Consider the following 16,712-nt stretch of genomic DNA (forward strand, 5'->3'; position numbering starts at 1 on the left):
GTTGGATTCACAAGGGTCATTGAAAAAAAGCTGGTATAGCGTAAAAATTTCCGACATTTAGTAGAATTTTTGAAGCTCATTGTAATGAAAGGAAAAATTAAATGTTTATCTTGGATTTAATGTATTATACAGATTTCTCAGCATTCAATTTGGACAAAATGACAAAATATTTCTTATATAGTGAGCTCTTTAGGTAGTACGGAATTACCATTAGTGCCTTTGAGCATCCCTTATCCGTTTAAAACTATCTTGCCCGGATGTAATCTGCAAAAGATAACAACAAATACTTAGCCAGCAACTTGTTAACTGAAATGCTATGGACAAGAAGGTGAATAATAATATTAATCTCGTGTACTAAGCTGTAAACAACTTATTCACTAATCCCTGGAGGTGTGCCACATTTTCTATCACATTTTCTATTCGTCTAACTTATCTTGTATTTTCGGGGTTAGCAGGTTTAACTTATCTGACAACTAATCCAGACCGTTTCAAGTAGTTGACCTCCTAATTTCTGGCGTTGTTTATCTTGTGCAACACTTAAGGTAAATAATCAGGCTTAACTGATAAGTACCCACGGTATACCCGAACGCACTCTGTGTACTTCCTAAAGTGATATTATTAAAATGCCAAGAAAAATAAGGGACAAATGATTTTGTGATATCTCTCGCTACTAGAGGCTGGGTATGTAATTAATTATGGATGATTCGTTTCAATTTTTGGAGTCTCTCTGTCTTTCGATCTAGGTTCGACGTGTATTGAGTACAATTACTAAAATTAATGATGAGTAATTTGTCAACTTAAATTAAGAGCTTGTGTCACAGAATTTAGCTTTATGAGATGATAAAATAGAATTAGGGTAATTTATTTAATTACTTTAGTTATATCGGTAAACATAAAATACGTGATTTTTTATTTTACCTAGGAGGTGGAGATGTAAGGGAGTACAAGCATACTCTGCTTTCTTCTGATTTTTGTTCAAAAATCAGAAGAAAAAAACAACGAAGAAGAAGAAGAAAAACATCGTATATTATAGTTAGCAATGTGTATTTTGTAGGAGCCTGAAATGATGGAAGTAGATGTTCCTTCTGAAGACAAAAAGGCTGCAGAACCGGTCAAATCTGCCAAGGGAAAATCAAGTAAAAATGCTAAAAGAGCTGCTGCAAAGTCTAAAAGTGAGTGTGGATAGTCTATTCTCTCTTTTTTCTCTCTTTCTTCTCTCACTATTCTCTCTCTTTCTTTCTTTCTCCCTATTTCTCTCTCCCTAACTGTGCTTAAAAATTTGATTTAGAATAATTTCACATTATTATATTCTGGTCTGTTGGTGCATCCTAAGAGGAATATTAACCGTTGAAAAAATTAGGTTTAGCAGCTCCGATGTATGAATTTTTCAAATGCCAGTTTGGGCAAGTCCATACAAATAAATAAAAAGTTGACGAAAGCAAGATTTGTCTTAAAATCCATTTTGAAAAAAAGATAATAATTTTAATGCACCATTCCTCTGATGAAAAAAAATTCCAAAATTATGTTCTTGAGAATAGAAAATTTCCTTAAACGGATTTATGAAGGAACTTTAAACACAACTGTAATATTCAGTAAAAAAAAGTTTTATTGTATTCTCATTTTAGAAAATACCTGTATAATTGTGTAATGTGAAGAATTGATTAAGCAGAGGCTTCAATTAGCGGAGGAGTTGACCAACAATATATTTTTAGACATTCCGGATTTTGAAAAAAAAACTTTTTGGTGGATTTCTTCATTGAAAAATTCCTTATCTAATATTTTCATCAACAAAAGTTGAAAAAAAGACCCTCTGTGGATTTTTTTAAAATCCATTCCATTCTGACTTTTTTGTGGAAAAGGGCTTGTCCTTAAAGAAACCGGATCAAAAATTTCAAATCTTGAAGTGAAAGCATTTGAACAGACCTGCAAGAAAGAGTAAGAGAAAAGTTTCAATGAATGTTTAAACTAGTTTATGGGCTATAGTTTAATAGCTTAATAGCTACTGAGTTTAATAGCTACTTAGTTTCAATGGGCCTTTAAAATAGTTGTGAAAATAGCTTTTTGATGGGAGTGAAGACCGAAATTGGAACTTTGGATGAAAAAATTAGAACTTGACAATTTTGTCCACTTCATTCTGGGGACGGCACCCAAAAGCGGAATTTTACGATGCCTTGTGACATTTAAATGTGGTTCTATTCCTGTGATTTACAAAAAGCACCTGATTATTAATATTAATTTCTCATATAGTCCTTTGTTCGTCTCCTACGGCCATTTTTTTTTGTGTGTGATGACCCAGAGTCTTCAATGCTTCCCATGCAAAAAAGTGATTTTCCTTGATTTTAAGGCGGGATACACCAAACCTCCAGTTTGGAGTTTTAGAAAATGACAGTTTTGCTTTGGGGACTGAGAATAAGAGCTATTGTTGCAAAATTTGTGCCAATTGGGAAACTTTTCTCACGACAGTTTTGCGGAAAATGATTGTCCTTGGTTTTCAAGATTGGGAGCTGTAAGCCTTCAGTTCGGGGTTTTTACCCATGAGAAATTGATTGGCTATCTTATAGTTTACATTCTTCGGTTTTTGACTTTATGTTGGCCAGAATGAATATTTAGTGCACACAGAAAACGGCATTTTATTGTGATGCAGACTAGTCGGTAAAACTAACTTGGGTTGATCGGTACCTGGTTCGGGCCTCTATGAAGCTGAAGTCAGGGTAGCAACTTACAAATTTTGGTACAAAAGAGATTTAAAAGCCTCTAAAATCGCGTTTACTGATTGCTAATTTCGATTCTTATAAAAGTGATGTGGGTGTCATGATAGTACATCCACTTGGTATAGATGGCATCATTCTTGCAAAAACCGTTTATCTTAGGGAAGAATAGGTCGATAATATAGATCGAAGAAAATGGGAACAAATGTTTGTTTATGTAATAGCTCTACTTCTCCCCCCACGAGCCAGAAACTTAATAAGTTCTCAAAATTAAAATCTAATTCAATAGATTTCATAGGGCACCAGAATTAACAAGCTGCTATCCTGACTTCATATTCCTCTTTGTGCCGAATTTAGCAAACTGTCCAGATTTAGATCGCAAAGAGTACCGGCTTGATTTTAATGAGAGCCCAAATTGTTTTGTCAATTAAAAAGGGAAAATAAATATCTTCACTCCCGTCCAAATGAACCCTCACTCGACCGCTAAATAAATAAGGTCATGGTTAAAAAGGGCTTTTTAGTACTACCCATCCAAAAATGTGACTTATCTTCTTGTTTAAGGTGGGGAGGGGCTTTAAACCTCTATTTCAGGGTTTATTAATATTGTTAAAGTTGGGATGGACCCATTATCCCTGGATAAAAGCTTAGCCTCTCAAGGCCCATTGTCTTCACACCCCAAAAACTATACTCCATTTGTGGGTTGAGGGACCAGTGATGAATTTTGCCTCCTCGCCCTTACCATATATCTTGCTAACTGTCAGACCTCTCCTTCCTCCAATATGTCCTCCAGCTTGGCAATAGCATTAGTAAATATCTCAAGCTGGTGTCTAATCCCAGCTGGACATCAGATCCCTTCATGTTTCCACAGTGGCTATTTCGCACTTTTGGCATAATGTGGATTCAGCCCTCCCTATTCGGGAAAGATTTCCTCAAAATTTTCAATTTATTGTGGTTTCTGTAGAAAGTTTTTAGTCAAGGTGGGGTTAAATTTTGAGACTAATTCTCTATTTTCTTGCAACCCATCCTCCTATGCCAATTTTATTCCCTTCTCCCATTACCCCAACTCCTCGCCTCCGCCTTCCAGCAGCCCTGAGAAATGGGAACGAAACATTTTGGACCTCACTATCTTAACGATGTCCCGGCCATGGTTGCTTCATCTGCCATTTCATTACTCACTATTCCAGAGTGTCCTGGAACCCACATCAGGGTAATTTAGTTCCCATTGGATCAGCTGAAACTATTCAAGGCTGTATAATATTCAGATTCTCTCTTCTTCGGCTCTTTACATTCTGAAGAGCCTTTAGGCATGCTTGATTCTCAATTAAGATAAATAGATATATACATACATGTATTTAGGGTTTGGCAATGACGATTTCAATGGTGCACTTTTTATTACTATTTTACTTTATATGTTGAGACTGTTAGGCTCTTTTTTTGGTTCTAAACACGATTTTTTCACAATAATAAACGAAGAATAGAAACCTAGACGAAGAATAAATAGTTTATGGTTATCATAGGTCTATAGTAGTTTAATAGGTACTTAGTTTCAATGGATATTTAAATTTAAATGAACCAATATTAAACAAAATAGGACCTTTATTGAATATGATAAAGGTACAGTTTTGAAGTAAATGTCAGTTGAGAAATGTTTAATAGTACCCAGTTTCTTTAAAAATTAGCCTTTTAGTTTTTGGTTCTTATGTACCGTTGTTCTCACACTAAATTGTAGCTACTACTGCAACTATTTTTTATGTCTTTCAAAGACCTTCTATGCATATAAGTGATGTTCATAAAATTGTACATTTATGTAAACAGAACTTCTGAGGTTTGATCTGATTTGACTGAAATCAGCTGAGGATTGACTTCTGAGGTTCCGAGGCCGATCTGATCTAGTCCGTAAAACAAACGACAAAGGCAAATCGAAAGGTGATTCATTTCTTGTTTTGTTTTTATTCCCACCTTTTTCTTATTAGGATAGCTACCAAAAGGGTCTGCCAAGAAAGGTGGGAAAGTAGAACTAGGCTGATAGTTTTATACTTCTGTATGGTTATAATGGGTATAACAGTTTCGGTCTAAAGATATTGAAATCTTTTTCCTCACCCTATTTACTTGGCATTGGCCTTGAAATTCATTAAAAAAATGTCATCAAGAGCACCTGACGATTACCTTGTTTGCTCAAACCTGATCGTGCATATGTGAGGAAGGGGCTATATTCTTGTAATCCACATCCCTAGTAATGACCTATTGAGTCTAAAAGAATTTATTTGGCAGGGTTTAGCTGCTAAGACTATAGTTGCAGGTTTTAAAATCTCGAGACCGATCCAATATGTATCGTCACATTCGCTGCTCCACAATTGTGATCCTATAGCTTTCAGCTTCTGCGCAACGAAGGTTCATTGGTACCCGAGGACTTGCAACCGAAAGCAGGGGGTTTAGTTTCAATTACTTAAATTGGAGTCTATGCTTCGAAATTTTCTCTTCTGGTATACACACTAATTTCGGGATTTAATTTTGAATAGTTGTTGCAATTAATTAAGTTTTAATCATTTAACTTCTAAAGTGTACGCTTCAAATGCTAATTTTTTTAAACTTATAGAAACTTTAAGACCAAACTTGGAGAAACTTGAGGACAAACTTTCAAGTTTTCAACTTCTTCAAAAAGTTCAAAAAGTTTTCAACTTTTTTCTTCAAGAAGAAAATGGCACTGCAATTAGTTGGATTTTTTTTTACTTTCTCATTATAAAAGTTTATATTCTTAATACTGAAACTCCAATATTTTTGGTCAATATTCATTATTTCCCTTCTTAGGCTGTTACAATTTTGGGGTATTTATAAATAAATAAATCATTATTTGTTTCAGAATAGATGCAGAAAAAGGCTCATTGCTATCTTTAGTTAAATGTGGTTCAACTTGATTTTTTGCTTTTAATAGAATTTTTCCCTTTTAGATTTGTTCTTTTTTTCTTCTTCTTGCGTTAAGGCTTTAAGGCCAACTGTATTTAAAAAAAAAAAAAAACGCATCGTATAAACCCTTTGGTATTTTTGTTATATAACGTGACTATTTATGAATAAATGCAGATGCTGTCGCAGATGTCCAATATAACTTTTTTTGCAGCTTCTAAGAAAGAGAAGCAAGTAGAAGAGGCACCAGTTGCTGAAGATTTTGACGAGGAAGAGTTTGACTCAGATGGCTCTGATGTTCAGGAAACTGAACCTAAAAAACTTGACGCCGAACTACCTAAACTCTCGCACAAGGATAAAAAGAAATTAAAAAAACAACAAGAATACGATCAAATGATGAGTTTAGCTTCTAAAAAGGGAGGTGCTGGCTCTAGTGCACTTAACGAAACTTTTTCACTGTCTCAAGCACAACAATCTGCTAAAAAGCAAGGTGCATTTGAGAGTGCTGTTGACATTAAGGTTGAGAACTTCTCCATTGCTGCGCGTGGTAATGAACTGTTTGTAAATGCTACATTGTCGGTTGCACAAGGGAGAAGGTATGGTCTTGTTGGCCCAAACGGAGCTGGTAAGACCACATTGCTTCGACATATTGCTGAGCGAAAACTTCAAATCCCTCCTCATATTGATGTACTGCTCTGTGAACAGGAAGTAGTAGCAGATGAAAAAACACCTGTTGAGGTCATCCTAAATGCAGACACTAAACGCTGTGAACTAATGGCTGAGAAAGAAAAACTTGAGAAGGATCAAGAAAAACGTGGGAAAAATGTTCTGAAAATTGCAGAAAGACTTAAAGAAGTATATAGTGAATTAAGAGCGATTGGAGCTGACTCTGCAGAGCCCAAAGCTCGTCGTCTTCTTGCTGGTCTTGGATTTGATCCAGACATGCAAAATAGAGCCTCAAAAGACTTCTCTGGTGGCTGGCGGATGAGAATTTCCCTTGCACGAGCTTTATACTTAGAGCCCACCCTTCTCATGCTTGATGAACCCACCAACCACTTAGATCTGAACGCAGTTATTTGGCTTGATAACTATCTTCAGGGCTGGAAAAAAACTTTGTTGATTGTTTCTCACGATCAATCCTTCTTAGACAACGTCTGCACAGATATCATTCATTTAGATCAAAAGAAATTGCATTACTATAAAGGGAATTATTCAATGTTTAAGAAAATGGCTGTGCAAAAAAGGAAAGAGATAGAAAAAGAATATGAGAAACAAGAAAAGAAATTAAAAGAAATGAAAGCCCAGGGAAAGTCGAAGAAGCAAGCAGAATCCAAACAGAAAGAAGCACTTACGAGGAAGCAAGAAAAGAATAAGTCGAAACTTCAGACTAATGATGATGATACTAAGGCTCCTGAACTGCTTCAAAGACCTAGGGAGTACATCGTCAAATTTAGTTTCCCAGCTACATCCCAGCTATCACCCCCCATTCTTGGTAAGTTCCACTTTTTCTGACCTCTAGGGCTGTTAACCACTTTGTTGCTAGAATTACCGCTTTCATCTTATTGACACTTTTTGACTTGATTGTTTGAGAAATGGTAATAACAACTGTAACTTTATTCAGTTCGTAGTTAAATCCTCAATTCTTTTAAGGGGAGGGGTTTCATACTTGAAGAAAAGTTTTTGATTGAAACGACTTGTTTTTATTATTTTTTTTTTTTTTTTAACAAAGCTATACAAGCTTTGTATAGTTTTTAACAATACAAGTTAACTCATTATTTGCAGTCATTCAGTCCATCTTTCAGGACAACTTGAATGATCTTATTCAACTTCAGCGCCGCCAAGTGTAGTGATTCCTAGTGTTTCTTTTACCTCACGATGATTGACGGTTTAGCTACATAACTTTCATATTTAAATCATGTGACCTATTTCTATATAAATTGATATCATCTATATTTTTATGTCATAAATAGATAGAGATATATATTTCATATATCGTATAAAGATATATATTTCTATATCAATTTCAATATCAATTCTGTATATTTGACCTAATTCTATATTAATTAAAATAAATTGATCAGTCAGAGCTTTAAAGAGCGGGAAAACTAACAAGAATAAATGTCCTCTCTTTACTGTAAATCTTAAAATTCTTGTTGAACTATTGATTATGACAAAGTAAATATACTTATTTTTACCATAAATTCCGACAAGGAAGCAAAAAAAAAGGAAGAATAATTTTCTTAAATGGTTAGTAGATAACATTGGTAGCCGAAACAGAAACTACAAACGCTTGTAACACTTCTGTAGAACTTGACTGCCTGTTCTGTTTTTATTGTTGGATTGTTATATAGTTTTTCAAATTTTTGACGAAAAACTAACCCCGGCAGTTAGCGGGGTGGCCAAACGGCCGTTTGGCCACCCCGGTGCTGCCAAAGAATCCTTGCAGTGGTTTAACACATCCTTTTGGTATCACATATCAAGTTTTTAAGTTATTCTTGATTACTTTAGTACCTGATACCCACAAACTCTCCCTATTAATTCCTGCTGCAATTGCAATAATTTCTCCTGCCATAAACCTTTCCTGCCTGCCTCTCCTCTCCCGCCTTAGGTCTGCCTTTTCCTGCCTGCCTTTAAACCGTCATGTCCTTGAAAACCGAATGGTGAAAGTGTGATTAGATATTACGGCTACGATACTATTTATCCGGCTAGTAAAAAATTTTTGCTAGAAATTTTGTCCGGCTAGTAAAAGTAACAGAAATGCATATAAACGAATTTTGAGGCCCTCTGTAAAGTTTTTTGTAACCCCCCCCCCCCCAATCCACTGCACAAAAATTATGGATACGCTCTTGAATATGCCCTTGTGTGCAGGTGATATAAAAGGAATTTTATTTCTCCTATTTAGATTTTGATAATATTTAGTTTACCCTCCCTAGCCCCCCCCCACACACACAAAAACTACCCATCCCCTTCTTGACTTTCTCCTGCCATAAAAGTAAAACATTTTATAAGTGCTTTAACCGAATTGTGAAATTGTGATTAGATATTCCGATTACGATATTATTTATCAGCTCTTCAGTATATTTTTTTCAAAGACATTAATAAAAAATAAAAGACCTGATTCTAGGAATTAATTGTATAGAATTTAGACTACTACCAAAATTTCAATCGATTCTAATTTTGTGTTTTGAATCTCAGGAATGCATGATGTCACCTTTGGATGGAACCCGACGAGACCCTTATTTAAGGACGTAGATTTTGGCATTGATATGCAGTCACGTGTGGCAATTGTGGGACCAAATGGTGTTGGAAAATCCACATTTTTAAAATTACTTATCGGTGAAGAAACTCCTCAGCAAGGAGAGGTAAGATCTAACCCTGTTATTTTTGTCAGATTTATGCCTCCAAGTAAGGGTGCACACGGGGGAGGGAGCTTCTTAGTAGATGTCCCTCGGGTGAAATAATTTTTTCTTTTGATAAATTTCTCTTCCCCTTGAAATAAAATTGTGGATTTAGGTGTTTCTCAAAATAATTTGTTGAGAGAATTTAAAATGGAAGATATTGCGTGTCGAATGCATAAAAAATAAAAGTAATTCTTAAAAAAATCCCAGGAAACAAACAAAAATATTGGTGCATGATTCGTATTTGCTATGTGCCATTTAAAAAATTGTTCAGTAGCCTATTTGGCAAATGCAGTGTTTTCATTTTTTAAGATCTTAGCGTGATTTTTTTTCTTCTTTTGAAATTTAAATGAAGTATCACAGCTACTTACTCAGAAAACTTAGATCGAACAAAAACTTCCTGCCGAGATATCTGATAAGTGAACATTGTGTTTGTTGTTCCTCTGAAATTTGTCCAAAAAATATTAATAGAATACACATAAAAATTGATTTTTCTGAAACTTGGAATTATTAGAAACGGCCTTGTCTTCTATACAATTCTCTAAGACCTATGAACAAGGTAGGAGCAGAGATAGGAGTATTAATACTGCCAGGAAGTTTACCGAGGGGGGGGGGCAAGTTTTACCATGAAATTTCTTTTACTAAGATTCAAATGAGAGTATTTCTCATTTTCTGGTTTTTAAATGTGTGTTTTAATGGGTTTTATGTTTCTTGGGGGAGTGACTCGGCCATCGCTGAAAATGTTATTGAATTGGTGAAAGTTCTCTACTATCGATTTAGAGTATCTACTATCGATAGTATCTAGTATCAACTATCGATTTAGAGTATTTCAACGCATCCAGTAAGCCGCCCATTTTGGTAACTTCCAACTGCAATTACTCATAACTTGGTGTTGCTATTTTCGGGTTTTTTAAGACTAATCTGCTCTTAGATCATACAAATTGGGGAAACGAAATAGGACAAAAACTCTTGTAATCAATACAGCGGGTAAAATACATTATTTTTACCTAGTCTACTGATGCCAAATTGCAAACATCCGTAAACCGGTTCTGGGGAATTTTTTTTTTCCTACGTACTCTTAAAAAATATCGTTGTTTCCCATATTTTTCGAAATTATTATTAAAACTGGGGGGAAAAGAAGACAAAACATAATGCTTTTTACCCACAAATAGTACGAAGAAACTGAAAGCTCTTTTTTCAAGTATAAATATCTTAGATATTGCTAGAGACAAGATTGAAGATTTTGATTCCCCCCCCCCTGCTCTCAAAAGATGGGGAACAAATATACGAAAAAGGCTTTGCACAAAATGGAGCGAGTTAATGACCCTTATTAATATGGTTTTCTATTGTCAAAGCACGTTTCTATTAAACTTAATACTTATTTTTGTCATCTTCATATGAATAATTTTTTTATAAATTAATCTATTCAAAAATTTATATAAAATCAACAAATTAGAAATAATGAAAATGAAATTATTCATTTAATATTTTAAGTAGTTGATTTAAAGGAGTTTGTCTATAGCCAAAGGTAGAGGTGGCTGCACGAGATAGGCCCATAGTTGTACTGTTTTAGTTAGGAAAAATGCTTATTAAATATAATCTGTTAAAAAATGTAATTGCTTATCCAATTGTTTTTCATGAATATAGGTGCTAAGGTAAAAACGACTTACCTACAATTGTAAAAGTATTTTAGTGTGATGTTAAATTACACGTACACAATGCTGTTAGGCGGTGGGAGAGACCCTTCGAGATAAAACTGTAGCACGTTGGAAATTTGAGGGCGTTATAAGCTAATTTTTATATAAATCTTTTTCAGTTTATAACATGTGATCTATTTGTTATTTTTCTATTATTTTGTTTATTGCAATGCCCTCGTGGATGTTTTTGTGATATATGTAAAATGTTTATCTGCACAAAGGTGGAAGAGGAGGCCCCCGAAGCTACATTTTCTAACTAATCCTCCCCTAAGAATATAAACTGAACTTCCTCAAAAATTATTTTTGCATTTCAGACCCTTGTATTATTTCGGATTAATTAATTATTTCAGGCACTTAAACAATAATGAGGGTCAGGATTTTTTCTAGATAAAGAGGAACTCAATTTTTTTTTTTTGAAAACAGATTGTATTTGACGTACGTGATTTTACTCTTCAATGTCGCTTTGATTGCCTTTAATTTAAGTGCTACAATAATCTAGTGTAGAAAAGTGCTGCACCAGTAACTGCCCGAGAAAAGCTTATCCAAATAACGTAATAATAATATTCATTTATTTCAGCCCTTTCTACAAAGTGAAACGCCCTAACAAGAGGACAACCAGAAAAAAAAATGTAAATTTCATTAGCTAGGTAGAATGTGAAAAAAAAACACTCAATGTGTCTTTTTCTGCTCTTTTCGTAGATTTTAGGTCGAGCCATTAAAATAACACCTTGATCTTTATTATTTGCCAGTAATTTTTCGTTATAAGGGAAGCAACATTTCAGAAATGGATCTAATGCCCAAATAAGGATCTGGGGAGTTGTTTTCAGCCTCATACCTCCACTCTATTTACTTGTAATCTTTGAATGATTCTTGACTATTCATCTATCTTATCTAATCTTTACAGATTATTCAATTCTTTTTTTATGTAGATTTTATGTTGAGCCATTAAAAGAACACCTTGATCCTTATTATTTGCCAATAATGTTTCGTTTTAAGAGAAGCAACATTTCAGAAATGGATCTAATGTCCAAATAAGGGTCTGTCGAGTTTTTTTTCAGCCTCATACTTCCACTCTATTTACTTGTAATCTTTGAAAGATTCTTGACAATTCATCTGTCTTATCTAATCTTTGAAGATTATTCAATTCTTTTTTTTTCCATTACAGGTACGTAAAAATCATCGTTTAAAGGTTGGAACATTTAGCCAGCATTCAGGAGAGCACCTTACTGCTGATGAGTCTCCCACAGAATATCTGATGCGCCTCTTTGATCTACCATACGAAAAAGGAAGAAAGGCCTTAGGCACAGTTGGCCTCGCCTCGCATGCCCACACTATTAAGAATAAAGACCTATCCGGTGGTCAGAAAGCTAGAGTTGCCTTAGCTGAATTGTGTCTTAGTTCCCCAGATGTATTGATCCTTGATGAACCAACGAATAATCTTGATATTGAATCCATCGATGCATTAGCTGAAGCTATTAATGAGTATACTGGTGGTGTTGTGATAGTTACTCACGATGAAAGGCTAATACGAGAAACAAATTGTAACCTGTATGTTATTGAAGATCAAACAATCAATGAGTTGGAGGGTGATTTTGATGATTACAGAAATGAAGTATTAGAGGCTTTAGGAGAACAGATTAATAATCCTAGTATAGCTGCCAAACTAGCCAATAAAAATCTTTAGTGTCCGAAATTAGTTATTTAAAGTTGCTGTATGACGCGGAAGTTTTTGGATGAATACATTTTTTAAATAAAAGTGGAAATGACAACTTTTTTTTCAGTTATTTGATAGAAAAAAAATCTGGACGGAATTATTGTATTTGCTTATATCTGTTAGTGTGGAGACTGTCTATAGTGCCTTTTAGAAATAGGCTTGTTGCCCAAATAGATCCCAGATAATATAGATATATCATTGTGATACAATGGTATGATCACTGAAAACTTAAAATAATAGAGGAAGCTCTCCTGTATATGTAGATAAGCGTATATAGATAAGAATATTCATAAAATTGGGATTTTTATGTGAAAAGAACTGTCGAGGTTTGGACTGTTCCGAGGTCAATTTTATCAAGTCCATAAAACAAACAAATCGAAAAGAAGATTTATTAATTATTTTATTTTTGTTGTATCAGTCTTCTAGTGGGAAGGACACTCAAGAATCAAGGACGTATCCAGGATTTTTGTTCAGGGGCGGTCTTCTACTGGAAACGACACTCAAGAATCAAGGTGTCCAGGATTTTTGTTCAGGTGGGGACTACAATTAAAAAACAAACACATTAAAAATATATACATTTTGTTTCATTTTTATGAGTCAGACGAAAATTTAGGCCTAGGGTGGAGGGGTTCCCCCTCCCCCCTCTGGATACGACCTTCTCTGGAATTGTTGTGCTTGCTTATGTCCCTTAGTATAGAGAGTGTCGTTCAGTGCTTTTTAATAATGTTTAGGATTATTCATCAAGGAAGTACAAACATCTCAATAATACCCAGAACAAGAGGCATATCTAGTTCTAGTTCTCATAACAATAAACCAGGACTAGAGGCATATCTATATTCCGCCTAGAGGGCTGAAACGAATTATCTTCGACTTGGCTACGTTGATGGTAAGATCGTGACTTAGAGCATTTGGTCTTTAGCTGATAAAGATGATCATCAATAAAGACAATTCAAGTCAAATGGGAAGAAAAAAAAAGAGAAACGGAACAAGCTTGACTTACTCAGCCTCAGGCACCCAGACTATAAACAAAGATATTAATCTGGCCCCCAATGTTGGGGGACATCCAGACATCCACCTCTGGATACGACCTTCTCTGGAATTGTTGTGTTTGCTTATGTCCCTTAGTGTAGAGAGTGTCGTTCAGTGCTTTTTAATAATGTTTAGGATTATTCATCGAAGAAGCGCACACATCAGAATAATGCCCAGAAGCTATACCTTGCAAGGGACTAAGCACAATACGTCATCAATTAAGATAATTCAAGTAAAATGGAATAAAAAGAGAAACGGAACAAGCTTGACTTACTCGGCCTCAGACATCCAGGCTATACAAAAATATTAAAATCTCTACATAAGCACACTCCCAACCATTCCCCCTTCCCCAAAGAAAATGATTAGATTGAAGATTAGAAGTAGGTTCGTTACCGAATTGACATTGTGATACCAGAGCAGATATACAGATACCATTCAGCCAGCGAAAAATGGTGAATTCTCTTGAGAACCATAAAATAATTGAGCAGGCTTTGAACGCAAAATTGACTTCACTGACCCATCTGAAAATCCAAGGATAAGTTGCTTGCGTATCAGAAAAAAAAATCTAGCATAAAAAATCTAAATCTAAAAAAAAAAATATATGAAAAATCTAAAAAAAAATCTAGCATAATGACATACTCTCAGGGTTTTTTGACGAATTGATCAATAAAACAACATTAGTCTTAGAATTTGTGTGTCAAGTATTTTTACGAAGAACATACTGTAGGTTGCTGTCAAAGATCCTCTCTGGTCTCTCAGAACCAGGTAGCTGTTTACTTGTAAGTAATTAGTTGTTTTTGACTTATAAGTTAATAAAATTGGTAATAACTATTGCCAATTTTATTGATAAATTAAATAAAAAAAAACTAATTTTTTTAGCTGAAAGTAAGGAGCGACATTTAAACTTAAAACGAACAGAAATTACTCCGTATATGAAATGAGTTGTCCCCTCCGCAATCCCTCGCTCTTTACGCTAAAGCTTTTAATTGTTTTAAAAAGTAGAATTGTGGCAAAGAGTCAAACTTTAGCGTAAAGAGCGAGGGATTGCGGAGGGGACAACTCATTTTATATACGGAGTAATTTCTGTCCGTTTTAAGTTTAAATGTCGCTCGTTACCTTCAGCTAAAAAAATTAGTTTTTTTTTTATTTAATTTCTGAACGTTTTTGAATTAATGCATGTTTGGTTTTGGCTCTCCGCACATAAATTACTAAGATGAAATTTGTATATTAATTCTTTTTTTGGCTAAATGGCTTTCTCTTAGTTTTGATCAGACGATTTTGAGAAATAAGGGGTGGAGAAGGAGGCCTAGTTGCCCTCCAATTTTTCGGTTACTTAAAAAGGCAACTAGAACTTTTAATTTTTAACGAACATTTTTATTAGTAAAAAATATACGTAACTTAAGAATTAACTTACGTAACTAACTTTCATAATTTTATATTTTTATTATGTATACGAGGGGGTTTGTATCCCATCCCCAAACAAAATAAAATCCCCCTGAAAACGTCTGTACACTTCCCAATAACCATTACTATATGTAAACACTGGTCAAAGTTTGTAACTTGTAGCCCATCCCCCAGGGATTGTGGGGGAGTAAGTCATCCCCAAAGACATAGTTATTATGGTTTTCGACTATGTTGAACAAAATGGCTATCTCAAAATTTTGATCCGTTGACTTTGGGAAAAAAATGAGCATGGGAGGGGGCCTAGATGCCCTCCAATTTTTTCGGTCACTTAAAAAGGGCACTAGAACTTTTCATTTCCGTTAGAATGAGCCCTCTTGCGAAATTCTAGGACCACTTGGTCGATACGATGACCCCTGGGGAAAAAAAAAAAACAAATAAACACGCACCCGTAATTTGTCTTCTGGCAAAAAATACAAAATTCCACATTTTTGTAGATAGGAGCTTGAAACTTCTACAGTAGGGTTCTCTGATACGCTGAATCTGATGGTGTCATTTTCGTTAAGATCCTACGACTTTTAGGGGGTGTCTCCCCCTATTTTCCTAAATAAGGCAAACTTTCTCAGGCTCGTAACTTTTGATGGGTAAGACTAAACTTGATGAAACTTATATATTTAAAATCAGCATTAAAATGCGATTCTTTTGATGTAGCTATTGATATCAAAATTCAATTTTTTAGAGTTTTGGTTACTATTGAGCCGGGTCGCTCCTTACTACAGTTCGTTACCACGAACTGTTTGATTATATAAAATGCTTTATATCATTAGTAGAGCGTAATTAAGTTAATATAATGAAGCTGAACGAAATTTCGTTGCTAGTTATTAGTAAACAATTATTAATTAAATATAATTAACTTTAGCCGTTGATGGGTTTTCTGTCACGTTTACCATGTAAATTAATAGGTCGAGCTCTGAACAAATATTTTTGAAGAAAAGCTTTTAGATTGAAATGTCAATGATCATTAATAAAATCATAAAAAACACAATTTGGGTAAAAAAGTCAGAGATTAATGCCCTGCAAAGTCGGTGATAAATCTTGAAGCAATTACTTGAATTGGACTAGAATTCCAGTCCAGAGGTGTGTAGTAATTTTGACTCGATAGTTATTCCCTTCCATACAAGTCAAATTTGAGTTTTTTCTGAAATTAGGATATATCAGCATTACCATATTCAGTGCCGGAGTAAGACCTTACGGGTCTAGGCTCAGGGTATTTTTGGAGCCCTCTTAGCTATAGTATGCTTTATTAAAATGAGACATATAAGCATAAAGGTACTCTCAATTCATCCATATTTGTGAAAGGACGCCAACATTGGGGGCCAGATTTTTTGTACTTCCAGATTTTTTACCTTAGGATTTTGAATTATGTGGATTATTTGTCAGTGCAAAATCTTGAAACAATACATTAATTTCTTGAAAAATAATTCAGAATTGAGTCACTTTTTCATGCTCTATAAGTTTTTATGCTGCCGCATAATTTTTTGTGCTGCAATAATTTAATCATTATTCTCTTGATGAAATCAAAGTGGCGTCAAATTGGCAATTGACATCCACAATAGGCTACAAAAAAATAATAACCTACTCATGATAACAAATATGCATTAAATATAGAATAAAAGGTGATTAGCCATACCCCTATTGAAACTATTAGGTATCATATTTTAGTTCGTAACTTGTGAAAAAAGCCCAAGCTTATCCAACTTCTGTTCAATCCCTTATTTCAATTTTTGGATATTGTCGTGTATAATTAAATAAAAAGGAAACCCAAACCTTGGTTTTGCCTTGTTCTACTTTTCCTTGACCGCTG

General features: G+C 34.6%; 1 protein-coding gene across 3 annotated transcripts in view; it reads left to right on the forward strand.

The window, feature by feature from the left end:
• The window catches only part of LOC136039479 (ATP-binding cassette sub-family F member 1-like), a 43,098-nt gene extending 30,625 nt beyond the window's left edge, over positions 1-12,473 (forward strand). For all 3 annotated transcript variants that reach the window (XM_065723262.1, XM_065723263.1, XM_065723264.1), the window contains exons 6-9: positions 1,055-1,172; positions 5,824-7,101; positions 8,805-8,971; positions 11,870-12,473. In XM_065723262.1, the coding sequence (XP_065579334.1) occupies positions 1,055-1,172; positions 5,824-7,101; positions 8,805-8,971; positions 11,870-12,388 (2,082 nt within the window). In that variant the 3' untranslated portion in view covers positions 12,389-12,473. The remainder of the gene's footprint in view (positions 1-1,054; positions 1,173-5,823; positions 7,102-8,804; positions 8,972-11,869) is intronic.
• Positions 12,474-16,712: the final 4,239 nt, after the last annotated feature.

Source organism: Artemia franciscana, chromosome 19, assembly GCF_032884065.1.
Source record: "Artemia franciscana chromosome 19, ASM3288406v1, whole genome shotgun sequence".
Taxonomy (NCBI): Eukaryota; Metazoa; Arthropoda; class Branchiopoda; order Anostraca; family Artemiidae; genus Artemia; species Artemia franciscana.